Source organism: Poecilia latipinna, unplaced genomic scaffold (genome assembly GCF_001443285.1).
Source record: "Poecilia latipinna isolate Pla-1442-1.1 unplaced genomic scaffold, P_latipinna-1.0 Scaffold1137, whole genome shotgun sequence".
Lineage (NCBI taxonomy): Eukaryota > Metazoa > Chordata > Actinopteri > Cyprinodontiformes > Poeciliidae > Poecilia > Poecilia latipinna.
The window spans coordinates 62,583-76,387 of NW_015113753.1; the positions used below are offsets into that span (position 1 = coordinate 62,583).

At 39.6% G+C, this 13,805-nt stretch overlaps 1 protein-coding gene across 3 annotated transcripts in view; it reads right to left on the reverse strand.

Annotated features, from left to right (window-relative positions):
* LOC106959951 (inactive phospholipase D5-like) overlaps positions 1-12,466 on the reverse strand; it is a 70,880-nt gene extending 58,414 nt beyond the window's left edge. The window contains exon 1 of one of the 3 annotated variants that reach the window (XM_015052828.1): positions 11,780-12,466. In XM_015052828.1, coding sequence (XP_014908314.1) covers positions 11,780-11,950 — 171 coding nt within the window. In that variant the 5' untranslated portion in view covers positions 11,951-12,466. Of the gene's footprint in view, positions 1-2,996; positions 3,500-11,779 lie in introns of those variants that run through there. The other 2 variants (XM_015052829.1, XM_015052830.1) reach the window with 2 other exon arrangements.
* Between the last annotated feature and the right edge of the window lie 1,339 nt (positions 12,467-13,805).

The window sequence follows — 13,805 nt, forward strand, 5'->3', positions numbered from 1 at the left end:
ACTTCAGTAAAGTACAGATACACGAAAATTGTACTTAAGTACAGTAACGAAGTACTTGTACTTCGCTACTTCCCACCACTGTGTAAGAGTCAAAGGTTTTTTAGAGGATCTTCTTCAACGCCTGATCATTTCCAGAGAAGGAATCAAAACCAACCTAGAAGTACCCAGAAGTGACTAACAAAGCTAAAGCAACATCTTCCCTCCAAAAGGCTTTCCTGTGGCTTTGTTGTGAAATCACCTTTTAAAACGCTGCCATCGATGGCATCACTGGTGTTACTTAACGTCTCTCATCGAGTTTGGTATCGCTTCTTCAAAGAATACCAAATCAAGTGTGAAGTTTTCCAGTTGTAAAACATTTTTGTACTGATTTAAAGAAAAAAAAATACAGACTTCTTCCCGAGAACCATCTTCAGACCACGACTCATGCAAAGAAGACAAACTGCTGATCCATAGTTCGGAGCCTGCTGAATAATACATCCCAATTTTCATATCTTCTTCTCCAATTTCTTCCAGCAGACATGTTGTAAGTTTATAGCATGCAAACTGTTTTTTGCCACACTCAGCATTCAGGCAGAGCACTAGGTGTTTCATTATGTGGCAGGTTTAGGCAGCATCTTGCAATAAGATCAGTCTCAATAGGTCTCTGCTACAGAGTAATAAAACTGTTAATTACTGGTGTTTGAAACTGTAATCCGTTTCTATATTTATATCTTCATCCCACAGTTCACCTTAAGCCCTCAAGGACTGACTTTATAGACCTCTGTCGTAAACAGTTTTACAAATCTAAGCTGTTGCTAAGCTTCTTTTCGTGTACCATATTTCAACACATTCTCTTCTTTTTCCCACTACTGTACTTTAAGTAATTTCCCCACTTGTTCTTTTTGTTACCCCCCCCCTCTCTCTCTGCTCTTTCTGCCCCCTGTTTTCCATCACTCCTCTTCCTCTTGCTGCTCCCTGCAGTCTTGTTGAAACTCAAACTAAGCCTCTTTTTTTTTGCGCAGCAGTCCAATCTCAAGACTCTGCCCTGCAAAGTAAGAAACGTGGCACCAGAAGACAAAAGGAAGCATAAAATCAGACGAACGGGTCCCAGTCACGTGGGACGGCTCGGTGATTTTTATTGAAACAACAGCTGAGCTATTCGGTGTATGAACTCTGCAGCAAGTCTGAATCCACTTTAGTTCCTGATTAGATTTTTGATGAAATTACGTCTTAGGATAAATATTCCTGTTTTGCTCTGCAGGGATTTAAACCTTAATTCAAAGCTGTCACTGTGTGCCATTCGTGCAAAAAAAAAAAAAAAAAAGATGGAGAATTTCTGGGTACATATGTTATTCAACAACAGGTTAGATTTTGCCTATAAGTAAATGTTTGAAGCATTATTACTGCCTTTCAATAAATTATGAAACTTAAGCAAGAGATGAAGGAATGATGAAATGAAACTACTAAAAGATAAAACAGTGACAGAGTTTTTCTGTTATACGAGGGAGAAAAAAAAACAACAACCTAGCGTCGTTATTTTTTTCTTTCTGGTTATATTAGCGAATTTCATTATACAATAATTAGATTTTCAACACTGAGTGAAATGTTTTGGATGAGTTGCTTCCTCTTGTAGACATGCGCCCCTCGTGTCTCCTGAGACAAATGAGGTTATTGCGTACACAGTTGGGAGCAGTGACTGGAAAAATAAGAATCATTTTTGACAGATTGAGTTATACTTTTCCTTCCTGCGAGATAAATATCTTGACTATGTAACATCCAAAGCGGAAGCTTAAAAATGAGCTAAAGACATGAATCAAAAGTAAATACTGATACAGTTTGCATCACTCATCGTTTAGACGTACAGTGCTGGTAAATCAGAGTACATACAGTCATCTTTTGGTTTTTTGGAGGTTGGTATGATCGTACAACAATCAATAACAATGGTTTAAAAATCATTATGAAGCAACTATACAGACTTCAATGAATACAAGAAATGTAGACTTGTTCACTCAGTTGCTCTTATGAAAGTTCCACACTGCTACGACAAAACTACATCCTAAATTAAATGAACCACAACAGGACATTTCTGCTTGTGATAAGTGTCAACGTCTGACCAGATTAGTCGTGCATCTTGGAACACAATGTTTTAAAGTCATGTTTTGAGTTGATACATATTCACATGAGTATCAAAGGATGTAAACACAACCCTGTGAGCTCACTGCCTTCTGAGGAACTTCCTGTATGTTTTAGTTTGACAATGCGTAGAGAGATTCTGGAGTAAACCTAACACCCAGCCTCTCTGTAGTTCAGATACCATGCGCATCCTGTGCTGCAGTTTGACACTTTAAGGCTTGCATCATTTTAACAAGGCATCCACTCTTGTAAATAATAATTATTTTTCGCGACCAGATGTCTTGTCAATGCATTACGAGCTTCAGACAGACAATTGCTTGGAGGAAACTAAAACAGATTAACTGCTTCCCCAACTTGAAACACATTTTCAGACGACTACAGGAAGACACACATGTAAATATATATGTATTAAAAAAAATCAGATAAGTAAAAGAAAAATGCAGATGACTCAATTACATGTTTCCAGCTTCATGGGAGCAATTCCCTGGTTCTAACCTGCTATGAAATCAGCCTGGGGCAAATTTCCCTCCCCTCATCAACATGTAACAGTGAAGCGCCCCAGCTTCATAATAATACCTTATAGACCAATACAGAGCTCTCTACATTAGTATGTACACCGACACGGCTGGATGCACACTGAATAGTTGTAATAACATCAGTGGGGTGAGCGCAAGCAGGGAACAGCACAGCCAATCTCTACAACCTGCTACAGTCGGTCCCCGATCAGCACAGCTGCTCTCCAGCTGCCAAGACCTCCTTCTGTGCACTTAGTGACTTATCACCTTCTCCTCCACTCCACACCGAGCCTCGCAACGCACAACACGACGCCGGCAGACAAACAGACAGACAGACAGAGGCAGCGGTTGTAAGGATGCGGAGCTCACCTTCATGATGCTTCCCTCTGTTGTCCAGAGCACATGTGCTTCTCTTGGCGTGTGACAGAAAAAGTGTATCTACGTCTCCGGATCCTTAGCTCCCCCCCTTCCCTCCCGGAGACACAGGCGAGGGGACACCTTCCCTCTCTGCACAGCAAAAAAAATCTCTGTGTTCTTGTTTGTAAATGTGTGTGTGCGTGTGCGCGCGCGTGTGTGTGTGTGTATGAAAAGAGTGTGTGTGGCTAAGGAAGCGAGAGAGCAGAAAGTGGCTCCCTTCCTCAAAGTCTCGGGCCACTATATGAATGAAAACTCTGAATCTATCTATCTATCTCTTCCTGTTTCTTTTCTCCCCTCTCCTTCTGCTGTGTCTCACTTTCCTCCTTTCATCTCATTTCACCATATCGAATGTTTGTCCACCTTCTCCTTCTCCTTCTCTCTCTCTCTCTCTCTCTCTTCATCCCTGCCTCCATCCTTCCTGTCTTCCTCCCTTCCCTTCCTCCTGCTATCTCACTTCTCTTCTCCCTCTAATAGCAGGCTCACATTTCCCTGCTCTCCCCGCACACACACCCATAAAGGGGAGGGGAGAGAGGGGACGCAGTCCAGCCCCGTACATCCATCCTGCTCGTCTCTCCTCTCACCTTTCAGAGCATGTTCTGCTGTCGTTACATCAAACACGGTGTTGGATGCAGTTGCCAATGTCTAAGGACAACATTTAACACTCAAACTGCATTAAATGACTGAAACAGAGACAAAAGGTAAAAATTGAGAGACAATCTGTTAGTTCTTAAATGCCAATTCCTTTATACCAGATGATAACATCGAAGGCTCTCTAAAACTCACGTCAGCTTCTGTTTAGACAGCCAACGCTGCAACTCTGTGCTGACTCAGAACGGTCAATGGGGGGAAGCAACTGCACTTTATTACCAGGTTTGCATTTCTCAGAATGCAATTGAAATTCTAAGAACTACTTGTTCGATCTTCGAATCACTGTATCACTTGTGCCTGTCGGGGAAAAAAGAAGCAGTTTCTCATTTTGTTGAAGAAGTTGTACATCCATGTAAGTCATCACGTTCAATTCTCTGCTTTCTTTCCTACATTTTCTGTCGCTAATGGCATGTACTACTCAAAATATACCATAATGCTCCTTACTTAGAGGTCTTAACCTCAACATTTAAGAATAAGTTTGTTGTTTAAGTGTTGTCATGAAAACATCCTGTCTGACCACGCTCTTGCTTGAACAAGTTGCCTTGTTGTTGTTGTTTTTTTAATCTGTTTTGGATGAGTGCCTCATCCAAAACTGTCCCTGCAGCACCGCAGGGACAGTTTTCCTTAAGGTAGTGGACTCAAACTGCAGTCCTGAGTCCTGCAACTTTTACATGTGTTCCTTGTCCTACACACTTGAATTTTGTTCAGTCACTTTGTAACATTTCTCTAATCATTGGCAAGAGTCAATGTCTTTCTCAAAAATCCTTAGTTCATCTCTCAAAACTAAATATCTATCGTTGGACATGTCAGTGCCTCAAAATGACAAGTTTTTGTTTAATTGTGTATGCATAAGACAGTCAAATTGCTTATTCAATATGTCAATATAACAGCGTACTCTGAAGGGTTGTAAACTATGGCTAAAGTTTTGATGACAAGTATTGTAAATTGTAACTCTGGGCGATCAATGGCAAGATTCACATTTAAGGTTTTAATTTGTTGACAGGTTGTGTCATTGTGATTCAGACAGGAAAAGACAGCACTGCAGAGCTCAAAGAAAAACTAAATAAAAGTGTAACCCAAAGATGAAATACTTGACTGAATCATGTCTGTTACATTTCATATCGAACTAAAACTTCAGCGGCCTCAAAATCTGACATCCAACAACAGATTTTGCTCCCATAAATCAGCGTTTCCCGCTCTAAACTTTGTGATTAATTTGTTAGCAGCAGTGACACGTCTGTGATGAGCCGCTGACTCACTTTCTTTCTGCTGCTGCTAACTCAGAAAGCAGGTAGTCTTTGTGGTCTAATTCTGTCACTTTATGTCCCGCAACACCATCAGTCTTTGAAGTGTCAGTGAGCCCAGAAATGGCAAAACATAAATCTCAAAGGCAGGAGGAAGTAATCTATTCGTGCTTATCATTCATACGATAAGACCTCTGAGCAGAGCCTGAGGGTGACTAATTGGTTGCCTTTTGGTTTGTGAAACTCCATCCCGGCCTGATGTGAACGGTCTGTGAAGTTTCCGACAGAGGAGCCGTCAAAGAGACTAACGTCAAGCGGCACCTACCTCGCACGCTTGACAGGAAACATTCTCTGACAGAAAAATATGTTAGATATTTTAAAAAATGTGTCAGGTTCAGGTTCCACGTTTCATTGTGAAACTGCTGCTTTCAGCAGATCTCTGTTTGACCCTGTCTGCTGGTGGACAGCTAGGTGTGTTGACCGGGCCATTTCACAGCCAGCCTGTTTTCACAGTTGACCTTTGGACTTTTTTTTTTTTATTATTATCATTAATTCGCCGTTCTCTCTGGCAGATGGTGATGGGGAGGTCCTCAGACGGTACACATCGTGGAAAGGTCAGCTCTTGCTTCAGACAAACAGCGTGAGAGAGAGAGAGAGATGTGTGGGGGTGTGCTGTAGCCGCTTCACTTTCTCTGTTTTCATGTTTTTAGAGGACATGAATCCAGAGAGAGATCACAGCCTTCAAGTCCTGACTAAAAACCCAGAAAAAAAATCTCACCGATCAGGAGGAACTGGATTAAAACATAATCATAAAAGAATAATTTGTCTTTTTAAGAGAGGGAAGAGAACCTAATGGGTCTCTGTTTAATTACCCAATTAATGAAACTCACAAAGTAGTCCTGTTATGCTTTTCTGTGTTTTTTTCTTTAAACTCAACTTGGCAACATGTTGTTTCAATGTGAAAAGATACAGCCAATTAAATGTAAATGAGTTGGGTCTATTTGTTTGCTACATTGTCCAAGAGCTCCCTCTGCTGGCGCAACAGAAAAGGTAAACAATCTATGCATTTATCTTGGCAAAGCAAAAAAACATTTTTAAAAAGTCTTTGAAGGAAAGGAGAAAATAACATTGCATCACTTGTCCGATGCAAACATGCAGCACATTTCAAAAATATTCACACCTCCTGAACTTTTTCTCATTTAGTCTACAACCACAAACTCAAATAAATGTTTATTTAGCTATTATGTGAATGATAGACCAACATGTAGTAGCTTTGAAATGGAAGGACAGGGACAAAGTAGAAATAAAATCAGTGCAACATGCAGTCTTGTAAAGTCAACTAATAATTAAATCCAGTCTGATTGCATGTATCTAATTTCAGTGTAAATCCAGTTGTTCTCTTCACGACACGTTTAATCACACCTGAAGAAGCTGCTGCCGCAGAATGGATGAAGCAGGATGTGAAACGGGAAGCAAAACACCCAGAGATTCTGTTTAATGGGCTCCCGGAGTTTGTACTAAGCTTTCAGCAATGCACAGCTCACATCTAGTCCAATTTTCAAGTTCCAGATACAGATGACACTTGCAGACAATTTAAAAAGGTAACTTCTGTCAAATGGGCTGTGATGCGTTTCTTATTTGATTTTATTAACCTCCCATAGCCCTGATTGCCTTCCCCGAAAGAAAGCATCTGCTTTAACAGGCAACAAGAAAGAGCTTTAATTAAAGCAACTCTGAATACTGAGAGGAAAGTGTGTGGGCCAGCTGAAAGATCAAAAAGCATCATTATTATGGAGCTGCTGCTTAATGCCGAACTGCTGAGAAACAGCATGAAGATAAAGGTGACTCGTTTCTGCAGCTAATGACTGCCAGATAAAAATTCTCCAAGTGCAGATAAGAGGGAGACGAAGTCTGGAAATAAATGTCTATAGCTGCAGAAACTGGGCCTGTGCTGCTGTACAGGTGGACAACAATCCCTGAGATGATTATGGACTAACAAGGCTGCACTGCAGAGATTGAGTTTATACCAAAAACAAATGCAATCAGCGTTTATTTGGTATAAAAGATGTTGTTTTTTCATACCAAAAAAAGCTGCAAAATTTTTAGAAACATTTTTTATTTTTTATTTTTATTTATTTATTTTATTTTATTTTTTTAGAAAGAATAAATTTGGCGTTCATTTAGAATCTGGTATCAATCATTCTCTACGATCAGACTGACTGACCAAATGCAATCCGGCTACCAGGTACTGAAATCCCGGATGGTGTGTGCAACTTTCCAAAAACATTCCATCAAATTCCCAAGATGAAAAACATGTACATGCAGTGATCTATTTGACTCTTAATCTGCAACACTGAATTAATGTCGCTTCAGCTGGGATAAATGCTGCTTTTCCTCACAGACTTCCTTCCATCAGCACAGGTATATGGGAAAACGAACCAAACTTCCTCTTCGTTAGACTCGGAGGAGGGGAAATCTCCTTAGTGCCTGATAAAGTCTGACCAACATTACTGCCGACTTAAACCATCATCCATCAACCCCGCTCCCACTAAAGTGAAAATGCAATCAGCTTCTCCGCTACAAACTGTCAATCCCTAAAACTCCTCTGGGAGATTTCACTGTCTAAGTGATGCAGAGTTAGCCTCCTAGCCAGCCTGTCAGCTGCTGATCCATTTTGTTTTTAAACCAACTCACTGGATCCAAAAAAGGATGTTAGAGATTGCACAGTGTTTCCCAGGGTAATGTGTGAATCTGAAAGCAAGCGTGTGGAACGGGGATGACGTTCGTGTGCAGAAAGTCCAGAATAACGACAGCCTGAGATAACGGACAATCTACTCCCCTCCCACTCAGAGACTCTTAATGCGTCATTTAAGGCACTTAGTTTTAGAAAAGCCACTTCAGTGCCAAACAAAGTGGAGCTGAAAAAAAAAAAAACAACATAAAAAATAAATGAAAAAACAGGGGGAAAAAAGTCAACCTGTGCTTGTTAAAGTACAGGATAAAAGTGAAAACCAGCCTCAAATATTCAGCAACTAACGGTTAGATAGATCTTATGAAAACGTTCAACAGTGCCTTTGATTTCAAGTTTAAATTATTACTTTTTTGGTTTATTTCATTTAATTAATGATTTAATTATGTATTTTTTTTGTACTATTTTATCCTCCATAAACAACTACTTATGCTCTTTATTTGTCAAATTCATAACATTTCATGTTTTTAATGTTTTGTTATTGTCTTGTGAAACAAGTCTGGATCTCAGTGGAGCCATTAGCTGGTTACTGAAGGTTTGATAAAGAAGAACCTAATATTAACCCTTCACCAGTGGCTTCAAAGGTTTTTTATTTGATTATAAAAAAAAAATCTAGCCGGTTTTTTGATGTACATTTTAATCAAAAGCAGACTCAGGATCAGGCAAGTACGTGCAGCTTTGCTGTGATGAAATGCATCTAAGAGAGCAGCAAACTTTAATCTAAATGTGTGGCTTAATTTTTGTTTTTTGTAACTATTCGTAAAAGACCCAGATGATACTGACAGATCAGTTTCCCTCTGTGAATTATGATGTGGTAAAACTCTATTTACTTTTTCCAGCAGGGCAACATATCTGACTCAAAGTAGAGTGGATTATATCGCACTTAACAAGATGCCTGTGGAGCAACTCTTAAAAACATTAAACCACAACATAAAACGGTAGGGCAAATATTGCTTCCCCTGTGGTGGTCTCCTGAAAGTACACCACAGGTTTTAACAAGTTTTTTTTGTTGTTGTTGTTTTGGAAAACATGAATAAGATACAGTTGAAACTGTTTCTTTTATTTTCAGCCTTTAGAAAGTAGAAATTATTTTGGTAATTTTATAATTGGCTTATAATTAATATTTGATGATGACAGCATGAATTTTAAAAGAATATGTATAAAAATGTGAGTATATCAACTTTTAAGAGACATATTGACCGAGAGATTGTTATAGTGTTACTCCAATTGTGCATCTTGATTTTCTCGGTTGGGCGTGTTAAATCAAATTGGTCAGCACCAACGTGAGGCAGCACTTTTCATCAAACTCCTCATCTGCTTCCTGCATTAACGCCATTTATCATCTCTGTCAGCAGATCAACTCCTACTCTTCCGTTAGATTTATGTACAGACCGCTTCTTCCAAAGAAAATTTCATTAAACATCTAGTTTTCCATGGCGAGTCCGTGAAATCGAATCCGTCAGATGTTATCAACATTCAGCTCCCTCCATAATATTCCCCACCGCTCTCTAAGATCTGAAAAGAAAATAAATAAAAATCATATATTGAAGAAAAAGTATCTCACACTGAGAATTAAAAGAAAATCCAACTATCAAGTTGAGCTCACTTATTTAGTGGAGAGGGGTTTACTTAAGATTATATCCAGAGACATCACTAGGTCTTCTTCTTATCAGGTAACATCTTTTGACTGTTATGTGTTGTTTCTTTCGCTAATGCTGTAGCATCTTATTTATTTATTTATTTTTTTTTTTTTTTTTAGAAAGAATTAATTTTAGTTTTATTTAAAAATCTGGTGTTTTTAAATGGGTTATTGATAAGGTGCACTCCAACAAAGTATATTGGGCGTTTGAGACAGAAACAGACCCACAGACTCACATATCCTTCACCATTCATAACAGTTTGCATAAAGTGCTTTTCCTCATATTCATGCTTTGTTTTAAGTCACTCTGGAACCTGAAGGGTTTATTGTCAAAAAGTTTAATCTTAGTGTCATTTGAACTCTAAGATTTGACAATGTAGCAAGAGTTAGACATTTACGTTTGTGATTGTTGAAAAAGCTTTTAATGTCTTAACTTTTACTGCATGCCCAGTAACCTCAGTTTTTGTTTAATCAAACATACAAACATTCATCTGAAATGACAGCTTAACATAGCATATAGTAGTTGCTATGGAGACTCGGTGACCCCTATTTAGAAATGACCATTTAGTGCTTTATAGATTAATAGCAGAATTATAATCTATTCTTGGACAGCAGGGGAGCAAATGCTGCGATAGGATCGTAAAAATAATGAAAAACATTTCCAGCAGCGGTAAGGCTCAGGTCCACTTTAGCTACTGTTTAATAATTCATAAAGAGCCTACATATATGTGTATGTGGCGCATTTGGTCTGCAGAAAATGAAAAAATAATTTGCTGAAAGGTTCAGCGTGTCTGTGATCTGGCATTTGTAGACAAGGAAAAAAAACAATTTTTCTTTTCCAGAAAACCTTCTTAAACTTAAACTTCTGTCTCCGTCCTGTGAGACCGCAGGAGGGAGACAGGATGCTCCATCATCCTGGTTGATTATGCAGACAGACTGGGAAGCGGCTCTCAGGACCCGACGCTGTTCGCCTCCACTATCAAATATTCAGCACGCAGCTTTTCTACGCTTTTCTCTGATGCTTAATCTCCACGCTTAGAAGCCTAACGTTGAATGTTGATTCTGTTTACCTGCAGGCGGGAAGCCTCCAGAGCCGCTCCTGACTTCTGTCTGGTAACGAACAGAAACACTAACAGTAAAAAAAATGAGTTTAAGAAGCAGCTTGTGTTGGGGAAAATTCTCACCTAGTGCGAAAAACTCATAGCGATGATTTTTGAAAAATACAAAATAGCACATGACTGATATGCGTCACAGCTTTCAAAAAGGCAAACATGCTCATGGCTTGATGAGCTTTGTCGCATGTCTTCCCTCTCTCTCATAACCCACTCTACTGTCTGGTCACAAATACAAATACACTACAGCCAAAAAAAAATAAAAAAAACCCTCAAGCTTACTCAGATTAGATGTAGTCACTAAATATCAATTTTAGAGTCACACCATAGACTCTCTTTGAATAAGGTGTGGACTTTGACTGGGCCATTCTCAGGTTTAGTTCTAAACCACTCCATTGCAACTCTAGCTATAAATTTATAGCTATTGTTCTGCGTTTATCTAGCCCTGGACAAATTGTTATGAAATATCACCCAATCACCAGGTTTCCCCGACCCAGCTGGAAAATAACATGCTCACATTATGATGCTGCCGCTACCAAACACTGACAATTTTTTAATAAATTGATTGAATACATTTCATTCCACTGTTAAAACATAGCCCCATTCATTTTAGCAACAACATTTTGATGATTTAGCTTATAAGGCAGGGGTGTCCAAAGAGTGGCCAGGGGGCCGTTTGTGGCCCTTGATCACATTTCAAGAATAATCTAAACTTGGTTTGATGGTTAAAATGTTAAAATGGAAAATGTAATGTGCAATAAAAAAATTATTCATCCATGATTTGGCTTAAGTTATTAGTAATGGGGACCAAAAACATCCAGTGACCTTTACTAAAATGTAGATCCTATTTAATAAACTTGGACAAATAAAGCAAGATTGAGCCATGAACTGTTAAAAAAAAAAAAAAAATCCAGAAAAAGATGAAAAATCTAACCTATCATTTGCTGTATTTTTTTTGTTTTTAATCTGGAAAATCTGCAAGATCCTTTTTGTTTTAAGCATTCAAAGATCTACAGACGTCTGACTGTTTTGCTTATTTTAATAAAATATAGTGTGTAGTTTATTTAGTGAGTAAAAATAACAAAAAAAGTTTCTGCATTTTTAATTAAAAGTACAAAACATTTCGTGTTGTACTTTATCAAAAAGTACAAAACGGCAAAAAGTTTGGACACCACTGCTATGGGGGTTACAAGTTACGTCTTCAGCACCTGACAGCTCTGATAAAGCAGCAGACAGTGTGGCTGCAGAGATAAAACACCTTCTGACCTCTACAGGACGTGAATCTTCCTCTTCTTTATTCAGCATCCAGATTGTTCCAGTACCTTTCTGCATTCAAAACTTACGTGTTCGAGCTTTTCCTTCCTGCGAAGCCAAACACTGGCCGAGTAGTCCTGCTGCTGGACTGCAGTTATGATGGAGCTGGCCGGGACTGCAGGGGGCTGGAAGCCAAAGCCGATCCCCTGACCCTTCAGGTCGTGGCCTCCTAGTTGGCCCCGGGTCCCTCGCCCCTCCATGGCTGGTGGTTTGACTGATTTCTGCAGCTCAGTCTTAGTTACAGTTTATCTTTTAAAATCTGTTTAAATTGCCTGTTGATGTTCTGTTGATAAGTGTTGAAAACTCTTTTCCCCCCCAGATGCATCATGCACATTTAGCACATCATATTTCTAATAATAATAATAATTTTAAAAAAAAACATCAGCTGTGTCCATTCAGTTCCAGTCTTTTCAGAGATACAAAAATATGTATAAGATTAGCATTTACAGCTTTCGTCAAATGCATCAAGAAATAGCTTTAGCTGCCGTCATACCCCTGATTTCCTTCTTCACCTCTGTGAGGATCAAGTCCAGAAGCTGAAGGTAATCTTCCAAAATCGATCTGTCCGAAAAGTGAGGATTCATGTTATCACAGTGTCCTGGAAAAGTCTCTGTATTTGATTTAGCCTGAGCCAGACCTGTTAAGCCCTCAGCAGACCAGAGGCTCTGACTAACAGTGATCAGGGCTTCCACTGATCCAGGCATCCCCGGTGTGGATGTGTGTGTGTGTGTGTGTGTGTGTGTGTGTGTGTATGTGCGTGTGTGTGTGTGTGAGGAAGAGAAGGAGAAAGGAGAAGGGAGGGTGCTGGCAAACCCAGAGAAAGTGAGCGCGGGTAAAAGGAGTGCAGCATCACAGAGAGAGAGAGGGAGAGAGAGAGAGAGGAAGGACCCCAGTGAGAAACACCAGTGGCACCAGTGGATGGACACACCCATTTCTACTTCCCTCTCTCTCTTTTTATATCTTCCTCTCACTCTCTCTTTTTTTTCCAGTCCTTTCTCGGTTCACAAATGTTTCTCTTGTATTCTTTGTTCTCATGTTTTTCTTTCCTTTAAGTTATTAAATGTGTAAACTACACACATACACACACACACACACACGCACACATAAACACGCATGTTTGTTTCTCTATCTTCGCAAGCACCCTTAACGTAATTATTACCTGCACACACGTAAACCTAACCTCTAACCCAAAACAGGCTGTGGTCCCCACAAGGAGCAGTCAGTCCCCACAATGTTGTATGTGTTAGGCTAATGGTCCCTGCAATGTATCAAATACGAACATACGCACACACACACACACACACACGCATGCACACAAACCTAGCACTATCAAAGCAGAGTGGTGCAGTGGAGCTGCAGCACCTCTCTTCCCTTACCTTGCTTCATTGTGCCAGAGAAGCAACAGAGCCGAAAACCTTTAATTGGCACCTCCTGGGCAAACTCCTACACTGTAAAATACTAATTTACGCTATTATTTCAGCCTCCGTTCAGAAAGAGCGGCTTTCCTTGATATGTATTTAAAGCTCACTGCAGCCATAGTCACAGTCCTGTCGCTGTTTTAAAAAGAAAGGGTGTCCCCCTTCAGGGAGATGTGTCGCCAAAACAGCGGCTGTGAAAAGAGAATTGAGTTCCCACGATGTGAGCAAGACAACTTTACTTCCACACACACTACAAACAGTGGGATCATTAGTGGCTGGCAGCCAGAGAGCCTTGTGCACTGAAATGGAAATGATGGATCTTAATTGGATGCCAGAACCTCCAGGTTCTGTTAAAAATGTCAGCAACAGACATCAAAACCATCAACTTAGAGAACTGAACAATCTGCTTGATGTTTTTATGTGAAAAAAAAAAATAGAAAAGGACGTCAGGGAAATCAGGGAAATCAATGAAGCTAGCTTTAACAACTAAATATGTCTAGTGATATTGTTATCCTTTCTGGCAAATATGACAGTCATATTCACTTAATTAGAGTATTGTCTTATTTCAGTGTCTCTATTGACTAAGATAGCGTAACTACACTTACGCTGATGTTTTAAAGCCGCTATTTCTGTCCAT